This window comes from Oncorhynchus keta, chromosome 33 (genome assembly GCF_023373465.1).
Source record: "Oncorhynchus keta strain PuntledgeMale-10-30-2019 chromosome 33, Oket_V2, whole genome shotgun sequence".
In the NCBI taxonomy this organism is placed as follows: Eukaryota; Metazoa; Chordata; class Actinopteri; order Salmoniformes; family Salmonidae; genus Oncorhynchus; species Oncorhynchus keta.
This window is the reverse complement of record NC_068453.1, coordinates 8,616,667-8,639,520: the sequence shown is the minus strand read 5'-3', so window position 1 is coordinate 8,639,520 and position 22,854 is coordinate 8,616,667. Positions and strand designations below refer to the sequence as shown.

At 40.8% G+C, this 22,854-nt stretch overlaps 2 protein-coding genes across 5 annotated transcripts; one reads left to right on the top strand and one right to left on the bottom strand.

Annotated features, from left to right (window-relative positions):
- Positions 1-7,126: 7,126 nt before the first annotated feature.
- Positions 7,127-10,020, top strand: LOC118366161 (putative violet-sensitive opsin). The gene is made up of 5 exons (XM_035748610.2): positions 7,127-7,509; positions 7,672-7,840; positions 8,179-8,344; positions 8,459-8,698; positions 8,876-10,020. The coding sequence occupies exons 1-5, from the start codon at positions 7,170-7,172 to the stop codon at positions 8,963-8,965; spliced, it is 1,005 nt and encodes a 334-aa protein (XP_035604503.1). The 5' UTR covers positions 7,127-7,169; the 3' UTR covers positions 8,966-10,020.
- LOC118366163 (calumenin-A) lies at positions 9,774-20,013 on the bottom strand. 4 transcript variants are annotated; one of them, XM_035748611.2, is made up of 7 exons: positions 19,850-20,013; positions 18,834-19,055; positions 12,741-12,934; positions 12,369-12,535; positions 12,184-12,244; positions 11,207-11,406; positions 9,774-10,984 (listed from the first exon to the last, which is right to left on the bottom strand). In XM_035748611.2, exons 2-7 carry the CDS (start codon positions 19,052-19,054, stop codon positions 10,880-10,882), a joined length of 948 nt encoding a protein of 315 aa, XP_035604504.1. In that variant the 5' UTR covers position 19,055; positions 19,850-20,013; the 3' UTR covers positions 9,774-10,879. The 4 variants fall into 4 exon arrangements, with proteins under 4 accessions (XP_035604504.1, XP_035604507.1, XP_035604505.1 ...); XM_035748614.2 differs by having other exon boundaries at positions 12,753-12,934; positions 19,854-20,013; XM_035748612.2 differs by having other exon boundaries at positions 19,854-20,012.
- Between the last annotated feature and the right edge of the window lie 2,841 nt (positions 20,014-22,854).

Genomic DNA, 22,854 nt, shown 5'->3' with positions numbered 1-22,854 from the left:
GTAATCCCCCTACTGTTTGTGTATCTGTGTGTGTGTAATCCCCCTACTGTTTGTGTATCTGTGTGTGTGTTCCCCCTAATCTGTGTGTGTGTTCCCCTACTGTTTGTGTATCTGTGTGTGTGTAATCTGTGTGTGTGTAATCCCTATCTGTTTGTGTTTGTGTATCTGTGTGTGTGTAATCCCCTACTGTTTGTGTATCTGTGTGTAATCCCCTGTTTGTGTATCTGTGTAATCCCCCTACTGTTTGTGTATCTGTGTGTGTCCCCCTAATCCCCCTACTGTTTGTGTATCTGTGTGTGTGTTCCCCTACTGTTTGTGTAATCCCCCTGTTTGTGTATCTGTTTGTGTATCTGTGTGTGTGTACTGTTTGTGTATCCCCCCTATCTGTTTGTGTAATCTGTTTGTGTATCTGTGTGTGTTTAATCCCCTACTGTTTGTGTATCTGTGTGTGTGTAATCCCCCTGTTTGTGTATCTGTTTGTGTATCTGTGTGTGTTTGTGTATCTGTGTGTGTAATCCCCCTACTGTTTGTGTATCTGTGTGTGTAATCCCCCTACTGTTTGTGTATCTGTGTGTGTAATCCCCCAACTGTTTGTGTATCTGTGTGTGTGTAATCCCCCAACTGTTTGTGTATCTGTGTGTGTGTAATCCCCCTACTGTTTGTGTATCTGTGTGTGTGTAATCCCCCTACTGTTTGTGTATCTGTGTGTGTAATCCCCCTACTGTTTGTGTATCTGTGTGTGTGTAATCCCCCTACTGTTTGTGTATCTGTGTGTGTGTAATCCCCCAACTGTTTGTGTGTCGGTAATCCCCCTACTGTTTGTGCGTAATCCTCCTACTGTAGTAGATATCTGGGGTAATCACCCTACTGTTTGTGTATCTGTGTGTGTGTTCCCCCTAGTTTGTGTATCTGTGTGTGTGTTCCCCCTAGTTTGTGTATCTGAAAACTGTTTGTGTATCTGTGTGTGTAATGTTTGTGTATCTTTGCATTTTTTTAACTTTTTGTGTATCTGAATCCCCTACTGTTTGTGTGTCGGTATCGTGTAGTAGATAAAGGACCAAAATTACCTTTGCATTTTTTTAAACTTTAGAACGTTCTAAACTGATACCTTTTTGCATAAACTGAGTCTTTGCATAATAATTATTAAACCCAAGGTCTTACAAACCTCGGGAATTGGTCAAAGCTTAATTGATTGTTAGTTATTATCATTGGGATTGAAAATTCTCGTGACAGCTTGGTCCATTCGAGCCGGATCTCAATATCTGCTTCTGTCGGTCCAGGGAGACACCGAAACTGTGCACGGGCTGATGAAATATCCGTAGATTAAAGACCTGGCCCCTTTCTGATGGTTCTTCACAGGCCGGTGGCGAACTGGTATGCGACAGAAATGGTGACTAGATCCAACCAACATTGAAACCTCAGCTGCAATAATAAGGTCAGTCCTCTTTATTCACAGATACAGGGGATAATATCTGTATGATTGCATTAAAGGATTTTAATGTACTCTGGATGTTAGACGCTGAAATATCCAAAGGGGTTTATGTCTGGTGACCTGTCTTTAGAATTTTGTGTGGAGAAAAATGTTTTAAAGGGAACCAAGTATTCTGTGCAAATGGAAGGCAGGAATTGGATATAGATCCAAATAGAATGTAAGAGTTCTGGGAGGGGGGTCCGTAATGACCCTCGGCATCTGTGGCCACTACCGATTTAAAACTAGCTAATATTGAGATCTAAGAGGAAACCTGGTCAAAATGTATATTAGGCTGCGAACGTAAGAGTTCTGGCGAACGTAAGAGTTCACGTAAGAGTTCTGGTGGGGATAGTCGAGATCTACCCGGAGGGGCGCAAAAGAGGTCTGATTATTCCATGAAAGGGAGTCCCTTTAAGGTCTCTCTAATCTAGGGGGGGTGGAACTGCCAGCTTTGTAGTGATAAACGAGTGGTGAGAACTATGGGGAAGGATACATCCCACCTACTGCTCCAGAGTCCAATGGCGGCGAGCTTTACACTACTACAGTTGACAGCAGCTCTAGCAGGCAACATTTTTACAAACTGACTTGTTGGAAAGGTGGCATCCTATGATGATGCCACATTGAAAGTCACTAAGCTCTTCAGTAAGGCCATTCTACTGACAATGCATATTAGATTACTTGACATCGGGGTCTTAAAATGCCACAATACAGGGATGAGCCTTAATCTGGAAACAAGATTTACCTGAGATGTACCTGGCCAATCCTTCAAATCTCTGCAAACTGCAGGGATGTAACATGGGATTAAAAGGGCTGTCCACATACTTTTGTATATACAGTGTATCTCATGTTTGTTCATTGTTACTTTCTCTATAAGGAGTGTTGTTTTACATTTACTATGGGTGTTTAGAAGCCTGTGTGTGAAAGCTTTGATTAAAGCATCACTATATTTTAAAAGAGCAACTCTTAGGTCAACTTGATTTAGCTTGCCTTGCACACCAAGAGGGTGTGGTTAAAACCCCTTAGAGATCATTATGCTGTTACTCCACCCTCACAAGATTACATTTATTTCATGAATCCCTTTTTAAATCAGCAGTTGTCAAAAAGTGCTTTACAGATATCCAGGCTAAAACCCTAAACAGCAAGTAAAGCAGAGGCAGAAGCACAGTGGCTTGGAAAAACTCCCTAGAAGGCAGGAACCTATAAAGACACCTAGAGAGGAACCAGACTCCAAGGGGCTGCCAGTCCTCTTCTGGTTGTACCGGGTAGATCCCACGGTTGTCACCAACCCCCACAGCTGCTAATCTAAGGGTTTTCAAATGGATGCATTTCTATTGGCCACGGTCTCACAAGGGCAGAGTGGACAGAAGTACAAGGGTCGTTCCATTCAGTTTATTTTGTGGATCACTTCGCAAAATACAAAAGTCAAGAGTGTCATTTTAAGTAATTTTACAGCTTTTTTGGGCTGCTATTACATTCTTCTCTTGGCAAAACGGAAAGGAAAAGTAAAAGGGAAGAAAACACACCCCAAATAATCAGTTATGTAGAGCCATTGGTGCATCCTCTGTTTAAAGGCAGCAGCAGACCACCGCCAAACCCAGGTCGTATCATACCCATACTTCTAAACCATACAGGTTGGTTATGATACAACCCTGAGTCTGGGGATGATATTTATCTTGCACCCTCGTTCTCTCACTCGCGCTCCGTCATTTCTTCGCCATGTATCTTGAAGGACTGTAGTGGTCCTTCATCTTCCCCTAGTTTGAGGAACAAAATCTTCAAAGGTAAGGGTCATCGCAATGCACGGGCTTCGGTTTGCTGTCACAGTACAAACACAGCTTTGCTTGTCAATAGTGTCACACTATATAAAATACTTTTTAATGCTAAAAGTTATATACATTTTTCCAAAGATCTAATCTCGGTCAAATAAGTATTGTCGACTGAGATTTCTACATCAAGTTAAAATCTTAAACTGATCCATATACCTCCAATTAAACAACCTACCCAAATGCTAAACTGAAATACAGCCTGATAAACAAGCCTACTCACCCATACAAAAATACTGGAAATGAAAAAAGCATACCTTTATTTCTGCTGGTAAATTGGGAGAAGCTCTGGTTTTCAAGCAAAAACTAGCTCAAAACTAGACCAAACTAGCTGGTCCCTACTGCCTCAAATTTAACTAGAGTAGCACTGAAAAGACACGAGAGACAGACAGAGGCGGGCGGAGGAGGAGGATGGAGGAGGAGAAGGTTCCTTGGAAAGGTTCCAAGGGAAAGAGGATTGGCTGACTGTGTGCAAGTGTATAAAAAGGAGAACAGGGGGCACGGTGAGGAGGAGTAGGGAGATTTACCAGTAAACCCACCCTTGATCCTTCCTCAAATTAGTCATTTGACCCAACAATCTGGGGCTAAAGGGATGATCCTGTAGTTTGATCCTAATCCCATGTTACATCCCTGCAGTTTGCAGAGATTTGAAAGATTGGCCAGGTACATCTCAGGTAAATCTTGATTCCAGATTAAGGCTCATCCCTGTATTGTGGCATTTTAAGACTCCAATGTCAAGTAATCTAATATGCATGGCGGGCAACAGGCAGTAGGCGGATGGCAGAAAGGTTTCACATGTGATGAAGCTCAGGGGAAGGGCCACTGACAACAAAACTAAGCATCTTATGTAGCTAACACTTGCTGTAATAACTTCAACTATAGCATACAGTTAATCAAGTAAACCAATAAGATGTGGGAAACTTTTCCATCATTACATAGTGGGGTGGTGTCGCTGCAATGGCCTATTTATTGCCTTACCTCCTCACGCCATTTGCACACACTGTATATAGACTTTATTTTTTTCTGTTGTGTTATTGACTGTACGCTTGTTTATTCCATGTGTAACTCAACACTAACTGTGTGGTTGTTTCTGTCGCACTGCTTTGCTTTATCTTGGCCAGGTCGCAATTGTAAATGAGAACTTGTTCTCAACTAGCTTACCTGGTTAAATAAAGGTGAAATAGAAAAATGACCAAATAAATGCAGACACACCAATATGCAACACACTCTCATGAGTTATCGGTAAAAAAAAAAAAAAACAGTAACTGAAAAAAAAGTAGCCTGAGAAACTTTGCAGATCAAATGTCTGCGGCTGCCATCCCTGACAATATATGCAACAATATCGTGAAGAGGAAAAATAGACAAAACGTTCTGAATATCCATGTCCTTGCACAGAGAAGAATCATAGAAGTGAAAACATATTATTTGTTAGTGAGGTATGTTGATCAGAATTCACCTGATCAACTCTCAGAAACGTTCTAGACACCCTTTCAAGGGAGGGAGGGAGGAATGGACGAGGGGGTGGGGTGTATTGGGGGCTGATGGTGCTCTAATTGGCTTGCTGCTGGCTAGTCGTAAGCTTTCTGTTTTCACCCGTTCAAGGTCTAAAATTATAAACCGTAATCTCTGTCCCATGTCAAAACCAAGGAGCAGTTTAAGGGTCAAATGCCTTGCTCAAAGGCCATATTTTTTGGTACGAATTGGGGATTCAAACTGGCAACCCTCAGGTTGCTGTCCCACCCCTCTAACCTACCTGCTGTTCGTTATATGGCACTCTTTTTTTTGTTCCATGCTAGCTACATCTTGATACCAGTAGGTTCATTTAGATCTGAATGTGCACTGTTCAAATTAAGCGCTTTGCAATACCCAAAATAGTGGCAACTGAGCTGCCACCAACTTGAAGGAGACAAAACTTTATTGAAACACATCATATTGAAATGTTTTGAAACATGACACGGTGTATTGTAACACCACTTAATCAAGAGTAGAGCAACACCTTGCTAGAAAATGACAGTCCTACCGAATAAGGTTGTAAACATCATTTTGGGGGTTTTGAGATCCTGCCCAGCGCAAAATTAGACCACTTCATCTGGAGAATTTGAACAGTTAACATTGTTTTATGTATTTAATCATTTGCCATTTTGGCAGGCATTGTGAAGCACAGTGTTCACATCACCATTAGTAACTGGAGATTAAACAGCAAGAATTGAGAATTCTGCACTTGCCTTTTTCCATTAACAATCATGATATGTGTTCATCATGATCCATTACACCACATGGCACAACAAAGCTAAATATTAATATGAAAATATACTTTTCTAAATATTAATATGAAAATATACTTTTCTTTCATCAAACTTGTATACAACATTGTGTGAAATAATTATGAAGTCAAAAAATGTTGAATTTACCCACAATCATAGTCAAGTGGCAAGATAGAAAATGCAAGCTGATTAAAACCACTTCCAATGAGTTCCGTCACTAAATGTTCTCTCTCTTTGGTAATCCTCATGAAAGATGCATACATTTTGAGCAACACATTAAATTGTATTTAATCTTACATTATTTTGGTCAAATTAAATTAACAAATCATTTAAACGACTGCATAATTAAATATATACTGTCTTTATTTTGGGGGTAAAATTCCAACAAAATGTACAATCTTTACTGCCCCTCCTGTTTCAAAAACATGCCTAAATAAAGCATTGAAAAAATAAACATGGAATTCCACAATTTTGTATTTATTTCTAGTCCCTTATCATCAATCAATATATAAGCTATAACCCATGTCCATTTCTCAACCATTGATTGTATGAGAAACAACGTTTTTGTTTTTTGGTGCTGCCTTTTACATGCACTGAAAATCCAACATGTTTTTTTTTGTTGCGCATCACTCTCTTAAAAACACCAATATTAAGGTTGAACAACCACTTTAGGCGTTTCAGAGTACTTCATTTTGGGTTCAAAACACATGCGGTGTACTACAACACTTTACATTGGGTTTACATTCAAACACCCTCCAGACACCAGACCTCAGCTTCGGTGCACTACTTTTCAGGGTTTCATTACACAATCATGGTGTTCTGAGACGTTCTAATTTCACAGTGTGACTTGTACGATTGAAAAAAAACATTGAAATGTAAACAATCTCTCCCAGTGCTCAGTGTGCTAGAGCTTCCCTGTACTGTAGACAGGTATACAACAAGAGCAAGGCTCTCTATGTCGGCTCTCGATGTTTGCTTAGACCCTATAATGAATTCTTTCCTTGGTTGTTAGATTAGCACTTAACTATAATTAATTGCTAAAGTGGAGTTTCCAAACATTGTGGAGGTGAGTGCCACTGCCTGGTCAGCTTCTTCTTTCTACCACTGTTCACCACATCCCCTTCCCCCCTTAGGTTATGTATGGAGGAAGGATAATGTCCATCAGAGATTAAAATAGGAACTGGATAAGGCAGTTACCACCTCATAAGAGCAGCCAACACAGCCTCGCTTAAATCATTGATATCCATTACAAACTCCAGAAGTACGGCAATGATTTCTTATCCAAGCACTGTTCCCGCCAACAAAGAATTGCTATAAGTTCAATTCTTCTTCTTCTAAACTGTATTCTTTCTCACTGGCTCTTTAAGATGGATTACTGCGCCCAACAAAGTAAGGTCTCTTCTGGCAGGTCATGGTCACGGGGGCAGCTTAATCCGAAAGTTTATTCATCCACTCGACAAGATCAGGAAGATCCGCAGGAGAAGCTTGTTCCTTACATCATTTTTAAGAGGTTTATAAGTGGTTTACGGTCATATAAAAGGGAGCCTTTCAGCATCATAGTTCACATCTAAGGGACGGACAAGTAGTGGTCTGAGTCAGAGAGGAGCCAAGATGGGAAAGGACTTCCATCTGTACGAGAACATCTCTAAGGTCAGCCCATTTGAGGGGCCACAGTATCACCTGGCCCCAATATGGGCTTTCTACCTACAGACTGCTTTCATGGGCTTTGTGTTCTTTGCTGGAACACCCCTAAACTTCATCATTCTCTTGGTGACAGTGAAGTACAAGAAGCTGAGACAACCGCTGAACTACATCCTGGTCAACGTCTCGTTAGCAGGCTTCATCTTTGTGACGTTTTCTGTGAGCCAAGTGTTTGTTTCTAGCGCGAGAGGATACTACTTCCTGGGTTACACCTTGTGTGCAATGGAAGCTTGCATGGGTTCAATAGCAGGTAAATTCAAAACATCATCATAAGAACAACAACAACAAAGATGTACTTTAACGATTCATTTTTTTACTCTTCTGATTATTTGCATTTGCATGCAAACTCGTTCTTGTGTTCGATGTCTTTGATATCTCCTAACCTGTTGATGGCTTCTTCTCTCTTCCTCAGGGTTGGTGTCAGCTTGGTCCCTGGCTGTCCTTGCCTTTGAGAGATATGTGGTCATCTGCAAACCCTTTGGCACCTTCAAATTTGACAACAACCAGGCTCTGGCGGCTGTTGGCTTCACCTGGGTCATGGGGATCGGATGTGCCACCCCGCCGTTCTTCGGCTGGAGCAGGTACTGATCCACAAACACTTTGATCTCGTACTGTGTTATAGTCTGGATTAATAAATACTCTTTGTATTTGGCTACTATTAGGCTATTTGGTTCACATTGCACACACAGGGAATGGGGAAAATGGTAATTATCCTCAAATTTGTTAAAAGTACGTGTATATGTTTTGCTGTACGTGTAAGGTTCTGAGCAGCAATTAATGTCACTAATTGGCTTCAACGTTTGCATCGCTCGCTGCTTTTCAAGTTAGATAACTCACTGATTGATGTAGGCAAGGAGGAAACCCTGCAGAGAGACAATGTGTGGGGCTTCAGTAGAAGTAACTTGGGTTTGTTGTACAGGTATATCCCTGAGGGTCTGGGCTGCTCCTGTGGACCTGACTGGTACACAAACAACGAGGAGTACCACTGTGCCAGCTACACCAAATTCCTTATTGTTACCTGTTTCCTCATGCCCATGTCCATCATCTTCTTCTCCTACTCCCAGCTGCTGGGAGCACTACGGGCTGTGAGTACAATGCTTTCTGGGTAAAAAAAAAACAAAAAAACAAAGTAGAGTAAAGTCATGATTTGGAACCCACGTGTGACCAGTGTGCGCGCGCGTGTGTGTGTGTGTGTGTAGGTGGCAGCTGCGCAGGCTGAGTCAGCTTCCACCCAGAAGGCAGAAAAGGAAGTATCCAGGATGGTGATTGTGATGGTGTGCTCCTTCATTCTGTGTTACGGCCCCTACGCCCTGGCAGGCTTGTACTTCGCCTATACAACAAGCGAGAACAAAGACTACCGCCTGGTGACCATCCCTGCTTTCTTCTCTAAAAGCTCCTGTGTATACAATCCTCTTATTTACGCCTTCATGAACAAACAGGTGAGTCTATAACCCCCGAACTGCATAGATATACACCAACATAGTGGCACACACACACACACACTCAGTCATTGACAAACACTCCGAAATGAGGCACATCAGAGGTGAGTCAGAACAGGACACACAACCGTATCATGTTCATTGTCTGTCATATAAATCGATCTACTTCTCCCTCAGTTTAACGCCTGCATCATGGAGACTGTGTTCGGAAAGCAGATTGAAGAGACTTCAGTTTCAGCCTCCAAGACTGAGGTCTCCACAGCATAAACTGTGACGGTGGTCTCAGTCCATCAGGAGCCCATCCCCAACAGCCAACACCTGACCACCCCTTACCTCCACTGCTTCATACCAGGAAGGTCCTACTGTCAGAGAACTTTTCCAAACTCCATAGTATTATTATCATAATCAGTGTGTGATTTGTATAGGGTTTGTGGTGGTATTGTTGGCCATTTTATTTCTTATTCATATGGGATCACCCCTTAGCACACCATGAGAGCCAAAAAGGGGTTTATTTTCTCCTGCTCTTTCTTTCTCTTCCTCCTATCCACCCCTCTCTCTCGCCTCTCCTCTCCCCCACAAATCACACCCTGTTTAAGACCGTAATGAATCATGTACATTTCATTCTGAATATTGACCGAACCTGTCTGATGATGGCATATATTAGCTTACTAAAGCTGCAGTCTAAAAATAGCAATGCATGAAAAAAAAAATGAAGAAAAATATGAGTTTAGCACTTTTATTTTTGTATCTCCAGAATGGGGGGTCTTGGGGTGGATTCAATAAACCATCTAAGGTTCCCCAACACTTGATTGAAAATGTGAGTTCAGGGCAAATAGGGTTTATTGAATCTACTCCTTGATGAAATACTCAAAATGTTGATTTATTGTAACATATCTAAGGTAAATAAAGATTTATATTGTATTGCGATGCACTTTTATAACAGTGGTGGACAGTGTTTTATTTCAACCACAATCACCATTTATTGGATGTCTTAACAAAAATCATTAACACAAACACAACCAGACAAACAAACTCTTAAAAAGAAGACGTGAATTGAGGCTCAAACTTGAACAAATAAGTTTACTCAATTCGTTTTTTTATTATTGAGAAATGGGCTGTGGAATCAAAAGTACAGCATTCGATCCAAAATATGAATGTCCATACATTCTGTGCATAAATTCAGAAAATAAACACTTGCTGACTATGTAAATACTTCAACATAATCTTAATTTAATTTTAAGCAAGCGTAATTCAGCAACGACGCTGCAATGCGCCAACCTTTCAGTTCAGCACGCCCCGCAGGAAGGAACAAACGCTCTTATTTCTAACCAATAGAACAGATGCGTTCTCACACTTGTGCTGCTACTCAATAGGTCCAAAACGCTTTCCTTTTCTTGTTTCACATTGGTCATCTAACATACTTCTATCATTTGTTTCTAGACCAATGCAGATGGAGGCAAGGAGAGGAAGCCACTGTAGACTGCTGAGAGGCAGTGATTGACAGCGGAGAAGGCTACAGAAGCAGTGATGAACTGCTAATAATAACGGCCCTAGTCATGATAGACAAATACAGTACATGTGACGAAAAGGGGGTCAAAGAAAGTGTTTATGGAGAAACAGAGCAGGGTGAGGGATGATTTCACTGTAGTGGACTCATGTTCCCATGACCCCCTGATTCACTGATATTTAGTGTCAGTTTCATTGGTTGAGCTCCCAAAAGACTACTCAGAGAAGGCACACACTGGGTAAAAGGAAATGTAGGAGGCTAATGTTGGGTAGCATCTCTCATCTACTAACTATACTAAGAAATGATGGGCTATCACTACAATCAGTGTCATTCAAAACATGACTGTAAAAAACACCAAATCATTCCCACATATGAAGGGTTTGGTGGAAGAATTTTAAATGATTACAACTCCAAAAGGAGTATTCAGTGCTTGTGAGTATACCATTGTGTTTCAAACCAAGGCAAAAAGAATGACCAATCTAAACTACCTATGTACGTAACAGAAAAATAAAATGAAGTGTTGGGATGGGAAGTCCGTATATATAAACACACGTAACTATTAGGTGCTATCAAACACAAACGAATTGGAGACAATGTACTGTATGAATATGTTTCATACAAAATAAAAATCAAACCAAGTATAAAAATGTTTTATCTAGCTAGGACTAAATCATCTAAAACTCATCGTGCCGTACCAGCGCCTCGCCAAAGTCAGTTGCTTGACTTCCTACAAACAGGTCGTACTTGTTCAGGATCTCTTCCTTGCTGAGCTTCCCATCCTGAAATCAAAACAAAAAAGGATATTTAGTCAACACAAGGTTTAAAACAGACACAGACATTGTGAGTGAAATAAATAAAAGGGGAGAAAGAGAGAAAGAAAGAAAGAGAGAAAGAAAGAGTGAACGAGAGTGAACGAGAGAGAGAGAGTGAACGAGAGAGAGAGAGAGAGAGAGAGAGAGAGAGAGAGAGAAAGAGAAAGAAAGAAAGAGCGATTGTCTCACTTTGTTTGAGTCAGACTCGTAGACGAGGTGTTTGGCCTCGGCCTCTGCGTGGTCGTAGTCTGAAGGAAGGATCCAGTCCATAGTCTCCTCCCGATCCATCTTCCCATCTTTGTTCTTATCCCGGAACTCTGAGAATTGCTCGCGCTCTGTCGCAACCCAGTCTGGCTCCTCCATCTCATCTTCATGGTTGTACATGTCACCTAGGAAACGAAGGAGAGGAGGTAGAAACATCAATACAGTACATCTATTGAATGGGGACCTCAGAATAAAGTGACTACACACTGAGTACACCAAACATTAGGAACGACTTCTTCAATGCTTCCTATAGTTGTGGTAAGTTGGCTGTATGTCCTTTGGATGGTGGACCATTAATGATACACACAGGAAACTTTTAAGCGTGAAAAACCCAGCAGCGTTTCAGCTCTTAAAACAAACCGGTGCGCCTGGCACCTACTACCATACCTTGTTCAAAGGCACATACATCTTTTGTCTTGCCCATACACCCTCTGAATGGCACACATACACAATCCATGTCTCAACTGTCTCAAGGCTTATACATCCTTCTTTAACCTGCCTCCTCCCCTTCATCTACACTGCGTTAAGTGGATTTAACAAGTGCCATCAATAAGGCCTAGTCACTTTACCCTGCCTTCATGTACATATCTACTTCAAGTACCTTGTACCTCTGCACATTGATCAGGTACTAGTACTCCCTGTATATAGCTCCATTCTTGTGTATTCAATTGTGTTAGTTACCATTACATTTTTTCTAATCATTTATTAAACTCTGCATCATTGGGAAAGGTTCGTAAGCAAGCATTTCACTGTGAAGTCTACACCAGTAGTTGTAGTCTGCACATGTGATAAGTAACATTTGATTTAAGGGACCATAGCTTTCACCTGGATTCGCCTGTCATGGAAAGAGCAGGTGTTCCTAATGTTTTGTACACTCACAGTATGTCCACTTCAGTCCTTACCTATGTATTCATTCAGGTCAATGAAACCATCACCATTCTTATCAATGTCCTCCATGGTTTCCTGTAGGGTAAACAAGGAGAAAGAGGAGGATGGTCAGGGAGCCGACCGGTGAACGCTGGTCCCGTGTTTCATTTTTTACAAATAACATTTAATCTAACGAACACAGAGAATGAAACACACATACCAGCACCACTATGTCCTTCATGTGGTCGTACTCCTCTGGGTGTAGGAAGGCGGTGAACTCCTCTTTGTTGGCGATCTGGTCTCCGTTCTGGTCGGCCATTTTGAAACGCCTCTCGTCCCTCGCCATCATGTGCTGGTAGTTGTAGCCATCATCTGGTTCCGAGTCATCTGTGTGTTCAAAGGGAAGCGGCTATGATCTCTAGTCAATCACACGTGATACACCCTGACCTGAATTGACACGGTAAATCAACCAATCAGTGAAACTAATACTAAAGGCCCTGCAATTATCCAACCAATCATAACCAACACATTTATGTTTTGGACCAATTGCATTTCCCGGGCTCCTGCTCATGCATGCTCACGTCCTTCTTACCCAGATAGGTACCATAAGTTACGTTCCTGTATTCCTCCCAGGAGATCATGCCGTCATTGTTGACATCAAAGTCCTTCCATTGGCGGTCCACGTTCTCATAGATGTACTTCTTCTGAGCCTTCTTAATCCACGCTTTCAGCTCCACCTCAGTGACAAAACCATCACTGTCCCCATCAATCTTCTCTACAATCACACTGTAACAGAAAGGGGAAGAGCAAGAGAGAGAGACTTAAAAAAATGAAAAATGTAGATCAAAAGAGGACAAACTACATTCACTATAATACAAATGTAATAACACTCTATGTGAAAGTGACAGCCTGTTCTTTGAATCTGATGATGGGAAAGGGGAATTCTACCTTCTCTCCATTTACTGGCAAACAAGTCTATACGTTGATGAATTTTTACTGAAAAGAGAACATACTTCCTTGTGTGACAGCATTAGTTTTACATTGCAATAAGTACTTTTACATTTATATTACTCTGCCACGTTAGCATACAGGTAACTTGTAGGTAGCAAACTACATGAACAGTCTCTGATTGGCTCCTCAACTAGGGCTATGACAGTCTTGGAATTTGAGGTAACGGTAATTGGCAAGGCCAATGTACACGTCACCGACAGAACCGTTCAAGGGACAAGGGGTCAAAAAAGGAGAGATCACAACTCTATTTGTACACTTGTTTACATGGATATGCTTCTTAATAAAAGCCTTATTGAAAAAAGCCATTACACATTGTTATCATCATGGCATTTCATTATTATTATTATTATTATTATTATTATTATTCAGGTTATTACTTAAATATTAATCAACAAATTAAGAAACAAATGATTATGTCTCTTCTGCCACGAAGAGGCAGAATCATTAGATCATTTATTCTGGTATTGCAGCTATGTAGCTTGTTTCTGGTCACAGGTTATAATATTTTTCTTCAACTTACAATCTGTAGATGCTATGCAATTAGAAAGAATTTCAGAATTCTAGGGGCGCCACCCGGCGTGCCACCTAGGCGAGCCTGACGAGCCGGCCGAGGCATGAGCACCGGACAAGCCGGGTGGAGCGTAGAAGGTGTGAGGAGGTGTGATGGTGCGGGGGTGCTTTGCAGGTAACACCGTCTGATTTATTTAGAATTCAAGGCACAGCATTCTGCAGCGATACGCCATCCCACCTGGCTTGTGCTTAGTGGGGCCATCATTTGTTTTTTTAACAGGACAATGACTCAACATACCTCCAGGCTGTGTAAGGGCTATTTGACCAAGGAGGAGAGTGATGGAGTGCTGCATCAGAATGACCTAGACTCCACAATCACCCGACCTCAACCCAATTGAGATGGTTTGGGATGAGTTTGAATGCGGAGTGAAGGAAAAGCAGCCAACAAGTGCTCAGCATATGTGCGAACTCCTTCCAGACTGTTGGAAAAGCATTCCAGGGGAAGCTGGTTGAGAGAATGCCAAGTGTGTAAAGTTGTCATCAAGACAAAGGGTGGCTACTTTGAAGAATCTCAAATGTAAAATATATTTTGATATATTGAACACTTTTTTTGGTTACTACATGAATCCATGTGTTCATAGTTCTGATGTCTTCACTGTTATTCTACAATGTAGAAAATAGTCAAAATAATGAAAAACCCTTGAATGAGTAGGTGTGTCCAAACTTTGACTGGTACTGTAAAAACAATGGTTTATTTTTGTCAGCAGAATATTTTAAAAAATATATTAAAAAAATTAAAAATGGAAATACCAATAGAAAGATATGCCTACCTTGACCTTGTCTGTTGGCTTTTCTGCATATACTATTTCGACGCACAAAACCATTCAAACGAACTCTCACTTTCCTCAAAATATTTGCATAACGTCACAAACTCTGTTGCTTCGATCATCCAATGCCAGTGGCATTGACATATTTTCTTCCACGAGAGGACGCCATAATGAGAGAAATAACGTAGCCTAAGCTACTGAAAAGAGGCCTTTTACAAGATTACATCACGACAGGAGCGCTTGATTCTTAATAAAGAAATGGAGTCCAGACTAGGGCTGTTGCGGTGACCGTATTACCGTCACACCGGCAGTCACAAGTCATGAAGGCAGTCAAATTCCACGTGACCATTTAGTCATGGTAAATTGGCTTCTCCAAGCTCTGATGCTGCTGATGGTCATTAGTAGCCTACCAAACTTGCCAGCTGCCTGGTACTCAACACTCGATTGTCCCTCTAATCACTGACATCAATGCAAATTAATTTGAAAATCTTTCTATAGGCCTACTATATTTATTTCTCAACTTTCCTAATATTAAACACATTGCTTATATTTACAACAGGAGTATAGCCTACCTGGCTGGCATGAAAATAAACCACGTGGGAAAAGCGTCCCTATTCGCTATTTAAGTGCATAGATGACATGTATTTTTTCAAGTGACCCTGTTTCGATACAGGTGCATGACAATGGTCCATTCTAAATCAAAACAAAACTAAATTTCACATATATTATTTAGTATATGTAAAGACAAGATTAAATCAAGAATGGTCTGATGGGTGACCATATTAGCCTATCACTTGTGAATAATGCCCAGCAGAAGAAACAATGTTTTTTTTGGCAACTTTTTCCGAGTCATAGTCACACACCTCATCTAGCCTAACCCATAGGCCTATATGTTTTAATACGGTTTGTATCACAACTAAAGTGGCCAAATAACTTCTAAAATCAGGCACATTACAAGGGGTGTAGAGCCTAACTGGCATACATAGGCAGCACGTGAGTTTCAAGTTTGGGGGAGATCATTTTCACCATAAAAATACACATTTATAATAAAAGCATTACATGCATAATTGCATTTGCGGTCACTTTTGATAATGTTTTCCGCTAATGGAAAATGTGCGCTTTTAGCCTACTACCATGTGCGCATTGCTGCGCTTATAATGTGAAGAAATAGCCTAATAATTTATCAACATTTTAAACTAAACATTCAGATGTGTTGTGTCGGCAACATTGCGTAAACAAGTTTTTTTCATGCTAGTTTTTGTATTCATTTGGGATCTATCGCATCCCACAACTGTCCCAGACTATGTTTGTAAAATTTATTTCGAGCACAGAATAGGTCGAACTTTGGGGATAGTAGATTGACATTGGCTAGTGCTTTTGCTGTTCGTGCTTTTGCTGTTCTGTCTTCACTTGTAGCCTGTAAGAAAGACCGGATCACGTGATGGAGCACGCAGCACTTAGGGAGAAGGGAACAATGGCCACTGGCCGCAAAAGGCATGAATGTTTTGGGGGTGCATTACGGCCACACAAAGGGGATGCTGCTGTGAATTTCTCGGCATTATCAAATATTTGTCAAATTGTGAATGAGTGACTGATATAGTTTATACAGCCTGTGCAAAAAAACTAAGCAAAGCTCATGCGTTTCAAGCTACTTTTTTCAAATCATCATTAAAGTCACATGTCGGGGCTTCCCGAGTGACGCAGTGGTTAAGGCACTGCATTGCGAGCTGTGCCACTAGATATTCTGGGTTCAAGTCCAGGCTCTGTCGCAGCCGGCCGCGACTGGGAGACCCGTGGGGCTAAGCACAATTGGCTCAGCGTCATCCGAGTTAGGGGAGGGTTTGGCTGGCAGGGATCTTCTTGTCCCATCGCGCACCAATGACTCCTGTGGCGGGCTGACACAGTCGCCAGGTGACACATTAGTGCAGCTGGCTTCCGGGTTAAGTGGGCATTGTGTCAAGAAGCAGTGCGGCTTGGTTTGGTTGTTTTTCGGAGGACGCACTGCTCTCGACCTTCCGACTCTACGTACGGGAGTTGCAGCTATGAGACAAGACTAACTACCAATTAGGGTATCCAGTTGGATACCTCAAAACATACAGCCCAACGATTGTAGAACAACTAAAGATACATAAATAACTCTAAATTAAGCATATAGGAATACCTATTTCTTTATTAAACACTCAACACAGAATAACCGCACACATCCTCAAATCATTTGGAGAAAATATCATTTCTATTTTATTCAGCTTTCTTCCAAATGTATTCTTCATACTATAAAATAACGCCACGGAATTCTAAGCAAATCTTTTCTGCATAATAACTAGTGCAGCCCTCAGCCATTTCAGCCAGATCAGGGCCTAACATCAGCACAACTCAGAGTATGCTATTCTGTTCTTCTGAAATAGACTACATTTTCTTCATATCATGCTTCTTTAGACCTGTCTAAAATAAATCATGGATTTATTAGACTTTTTCAAATGTAGATGTTCCAAAGTTCTGCATCAGTGGCTTGTAGGCTATGAGTGGAAGCTAGGAGATGCAAAATGTGTTTATGTTAATTAACGGTCAATTACTGTGAGACCAACAGTTATTTGCAGCCCTAGTCCAGATAGGCTACTTTAGGAAACTTTCTGAATGGACATTCTCTCTGTAGAGAGAATCAGCGAACTCACTCACACACACACACACACACACACACACACACACATAAAAGCATTCAACAATCAAAACCACCAGCATACTCTACTTCAGACACAAGAGCAAATATTTATCCTTTCACTAAAACATAATAAAAAACCTAGACCTACCTTAGGCTTTCCTGAGGGTAGGTTGGAAGACATTGACAATGAAAGATAGTATTCTATGCTATAGAATGAAGATCAAATTGACCATCATTAAAATATAAACAGATACACGAAACATGTCCCTAGCCTATTTATCAGCGACTTTGATTATGGAGGGGGAGAGTGTTGGAAAGATTTTTCAAATACTGTGAGTAACTATTATAATGGACTTCGTTGACTTACTATAGGATTACTTACCTAGGATAGGATAAGTAATCCTTCCCACCCCCCCCTAAAAAGATTTAGATGCACTATTGTAAGTGGCTGTTCCACTGGATGTCATAAGGTGAATGCACCAATTTGTAAGTCGCTCTGGATAAGAGCGTCTGCTAAATGACTTAAATGTAAATGTAAATGTACTATGTGATGAAAATATGACTTAGAAGCCCAGCTGGGCACTTTCCTACTTTTGACATTTGCGAAAAGCAGGCCAGGTACTTCTGTGCGTGTTCAGGTGCATGCACTCCATCAACATTAACAGGTCAGAGAAACCAGACACATGCTCACTGCTCACATGGAGCGAGTAAATGAGGATATGAAATAAACCGAAACTTGTTTATCACAAGTGTGGCTGGATTTGAACTGTGCAAACAAGAATGAGAACGGTAAATTACTGTAATTAATACATGCATTAACAGAAATGAATGTAACCAGATGACAGGAATTAATGGGAAATTGCCTATTTTACAAATGGTATCCTACCACATAGGCATTCCTAAAAGTGCATTGCGTGCCTAGGCTACTATTCTACTTTGCGGGGATAGGAGGACAGCAATTTTTTGGGTCTAGCTTAGGGCAGCATATCAGCCAGAACCGGGCTTGATCAGCATTGATTTGTTTATAATTTTTAAAAAAATATCCTGTATCAAATTATACCATGCCAGGTTGGAGGCTTGGTGAATTGTCCATTTGACACAACATTAGCGCATTATATGCCTCAGAGCCAGAACAACCTTGCCAACTGCTGTTGAATAATTAATGAATAGTCAGAAACATCTAAACTTTTTTTTTAAGGAAGACCAGATTTATTTACTAGCAAGCAATGAAAACATGTACTGTATAAAAAAAAAGTCCACACATCAAACAATGTTTTAACTGAAATGTCATAGCCTATAACACTCTACATCCCACTCTACAAGCAATTAGCTGCTCAAGCAAATGAAAGCTGTAAAGAGGAGGAGATGTAGAAAGTTCAATAGACAAACTAAGTTAACAATCATTAGTAAACACTTCCGCTATTAGGTAAAGTTTATCGACATGAAAACAATATTAATACAAAATAATAATTCTAAAACGAATGTAGGCCTATTTTAAACGCTTTTGACGGTTTTATTTTCATGACGCTCTTCATCCATAATCGTCAGTTACACGGTTATTCAATTACCGTCACAGCCCTACCCTCAACTTGATACTATTGATACACAGCCGAGCCGGGGAATGGTGGCCACATTGAACTACTGAGACGCAGCCAGGCAGAGACTTGAGTCTACTCACCCTAGCCTGCGCTTGCTCTCCTCTGGGCTGAGCTCGTCAAAAGATTTGGCCTCCTTTTGTCCCAGGAAGGCATCGTGGTCGTAGTCGAAGCCCTGAGCATCGTCATGCTCGCGGCTGCTGAGAGGTGCATCGTGGTGAACGCGTTCCTTTTTCTCGGTGGGTTTACTGGTGGCATAGACCACGCAGAGGGCAAAGCACATGAGCAACGGCCTGATCTCCATCCTATGAGAGAGAGAGAGAGAGAGAGAGAGAGAGAGAGAGAGAGAGAGAGAGAGAGAGAGAGAGAGAGAGATTAAAGAAACCACCTCCAGAGTGTTAACATCACATCTGCTGCTCATTAAGGCTGTTCAAAGTCTTTCAGACATTATGGTGTTACAGTACTTGTTTCACATATTCAACTGTTGGTTGTTTATTAAACTGTTGCTGCTGGCAGCGTGTCAGCATAGACTTGTGATAGGACATTTAAAAATGGAAGAAAAGAGATAGTCCTCTAGACAGGATAGGACAGATGGGTCAGGCAGGAAAGCCTAAATACATGTCTGAAGTGCATGCATGATGTCATGTGGTATTTGTAACATTGAGGTTGTTATATTGTTAACAGTATTTGAATGCAGATCAGGGGAACCACAATATCAACATTGCTCACTATAACGGTAAAGTGGAAAGAATGTAGCGTTTGGCTGTCTGAACACAAATATAGGCACAGTTTGTTAACATACACAATGTATCAACGTATACACCATTCACACACGGAATACACTTTATGTAATATGTCACATTTCGCTACATTACCAAATGTGGAACAATACAACAGAAATCAGTTGTTGACTGTAATGTAAGATATTTTGTCTTCAGCCACTTCATCCTAATAAGAACGCCTGCTAGCCGCTAGCTCTCTTGTCAGACTATTGGAATGTGCCTGAATTGCATATCCTACCGTTAATGGTTAGCTGATCATACAAAGTAACACTATCAATATTAGCGTGTAAGAGAAGTAATAACATTGTATTACCTACCTACCTGCCTGATGATTCCAGACACAATATCTACACTATATCTGTTTCACAAGTCAACAGTTTAATAAACACACCCTAGCATCGGCCTCCTTCCTTCTTAAAGGAGATCCAATGAGATTACAAATTTGAGCCTTTACGAGCTTTGATTGGTCCACTTCAGCAAAAAGGCACATTTGGACGATGACCTAACGTTCCATAATAAAACATTTATACATCGTATTCAAGTTTGATTGGCTTACACGAAAAGCGTTGTCGTGTTTGAACCAATCGTGTTTTAGAGAATGTTTTTACATTGGGTAAAATCTCAGCTGTGGACCCTTTGTCCGAAATCTCATCCTGGGCACCTGATTGGCTACTAATTGCCACGTCCCCAAATTTGAGTAAATCTTTCTGGAACTGTCATCATCCGTTGAAGTTTACGTGGATATGTTTTGCAGTTGCTGTTGAACATGGAATAAAATATAAATACATGTGAAGTGAACATGTTCTTCTGCGTTTCAGTCCGTCTATCAGTCATCAGTCTTGAGTGGACCTGCCAACTTTAACTAGCTAGCTTCAGTGTCATGAACGAGACCTAAATATATGCAGCTGATTAGGTGTTACATTTATGGGGAGATGGATATGGTAGAGGGTAAATAAATAAATACATTTACAGTATAATACATTTTGTTTAACATTTGGGTTTGAATTTTAGATGTCGCCCTAACATGAATTGTTATTTTTTTGCCCGCTATTTCACTGTCAATGGAGGTAGGCTCAACTAACTTTGGTATGAATGTATGTGCAACATTCACTGAAAAATCGAATAAAAGTTTATTGGTCGAGTACACAGTTTTGCAGATGTTATAGCAGGTGCAGCTAAATGCTTGTTACTAGCTCATAACAATGCAGTAAAATGCCAAACATGTACACAAATAATAATACAAATAAATAAATACAAATATTGAAATGCCGGAACAAATCCAATTAACCCAAATAGCACTGTAACAGTAATCCAAATGCAATCTATACTATATACACAATAAATTGACACATTATATACTAAGAATGATACAGTATGTACAGCAGTAGATAAATTAGAGTGAGCTATGCATATTAATACATATGCAGTGTGTATAAACAGTGTAACTAAAATGCTATGTCCGGTAGTAGAAATAATAGATGAAGCTATGTCTAGAATACAGTGCTTAAATACACAGTACAAAACCCCCATGTCAAAAAACAAAACAGAGTACGGAATATAAATATACATGTATGTGAATGGTGTGTACACTGAGTATAGAAACACCTTCCTCATATTGAGTTATACAAGTGGTAAACTGTTTTGACACAACCGGTGCGCCTGGCACCAACTACACTGAACAAAAATATAAACGCAACATGTAAAGTGTTGGTCCAATGTTTCATGAGCTGAAATAAAAAATTCCAGAAATGTTCCATACACACAAAAAAGCTTATTTCTCTGAAATGTTGTGCACAAATTTGTTTACATCCCTGTTAATGAGCATTTCTCCTTTGTCAAGATAATCCATCCACCTGAAAGGTGTGACATATCAATGAAATTATTAAACAGCATGATCATTACACATGTGCACCTTGTGCTGGGGACAATAGAAAGACTACTGTAAAATGTGCAGTTTTGTCACACAACACAATGCCACAGTTTTGAGGGAGCTTGCAATTGGTATGCCGACCACAAGAATGTCCACCAGAGCTGTTGCCAGATAATTAAATGTTTGGTAGTGGGTCCAACCGGATTCACAACTGCAGACCATGTACTCCCAGTCATGTGAAATTCATAGATAAGGGCCTAATTAATTTATTACAAATGACTGATTTCCTTACATGAACTAGTAACTCAGTCAAATCTTTGAAATTGTTGCATGTTGCGTTAATATTTTTGTTCAGTATGGCCTGAAGATAGACGTTGTTAATCAGTTTCTCGGTTCCAGCTTTGATGCCCCTGTACTGTCTCCGTCTTCTAGATGAAAGTGGGGTGAACAGGCTGCTCTTGATGGTGCATCTGTATAAGTCCCTGAGGGTCTTAGGGGCCAAGCCAAATTTCTTCAGCTTCCTGAAGTTGAAGAGGCGCTGTTGCGCCTTCTTCACCAAGCTGTCAGTGGGAAGAGACCATTTCAGGTCCTCAGTGATGTGCACGCAGCGGAACTTGAAGCTTTTGACCATCTCCACTCTTGCTCGCTTCGGTGTGGATGGGGGCGTGCTCTCTATGCCGTTTCCTGTAGCCCATGATCAGCTCCTTCATTTTGTTGACTTTGAGAAAGAGGTTATTTCCCTGGCACCAATCCACCAGGGCTCTCACCTCCTCCCTGTAGGCCAGGGTACCCCAACAGGCGTCCCGCAGGCGATTATATTTAGCTCCCTAAGTTATCAATATCTCCAAGTTATCTCTATCTAAAACATCTGGATCGGGAAGTGGCGACCCGTCATTCAGGACCGGTGGGGCAGAGACCGACCTGTTTTGAGCCCCAGCTGTTTAGCTAAAAAAATATATTGATTATTTTTTGTGCCTGTTTTGGATGGTATTTTGGCATTAATACGTGTCACATACCAGTTTGTAACCAATGTATTAAAATAAAAGTGAATAAAGCTACATACAAACATAGTCTCTGTTTTGCTTTTTTGAATAAGACAGCTCCAAAATGCAGGTGTTTCAGCCTAGCTCGGTGCTTTCCGTGGTAGTGGGACAGCCAGCGGAAAATACAGAGCGTAGGGGTTGATAATGTTCTCTAGTTGCACCATGATTGCCTCAGTGTTCTGACACTCATGGGGACACTACGTCACCGCAACATCGACGGGGAGAGCTCAAATATTCAAGCCCCTTGGGTGCTGCCATAGAGTTAAATCAGAAAAGCTCATCCAAGAAGGCTCAAGATCCTTGGCTACAGATAAAATTATATCGAAGTTTTTAAATTGAACCTTTATTTAACTAGGCAAGTCAGTTAACAACAAATTCTTATTTACAATGACAGCATACCAGGGAACTG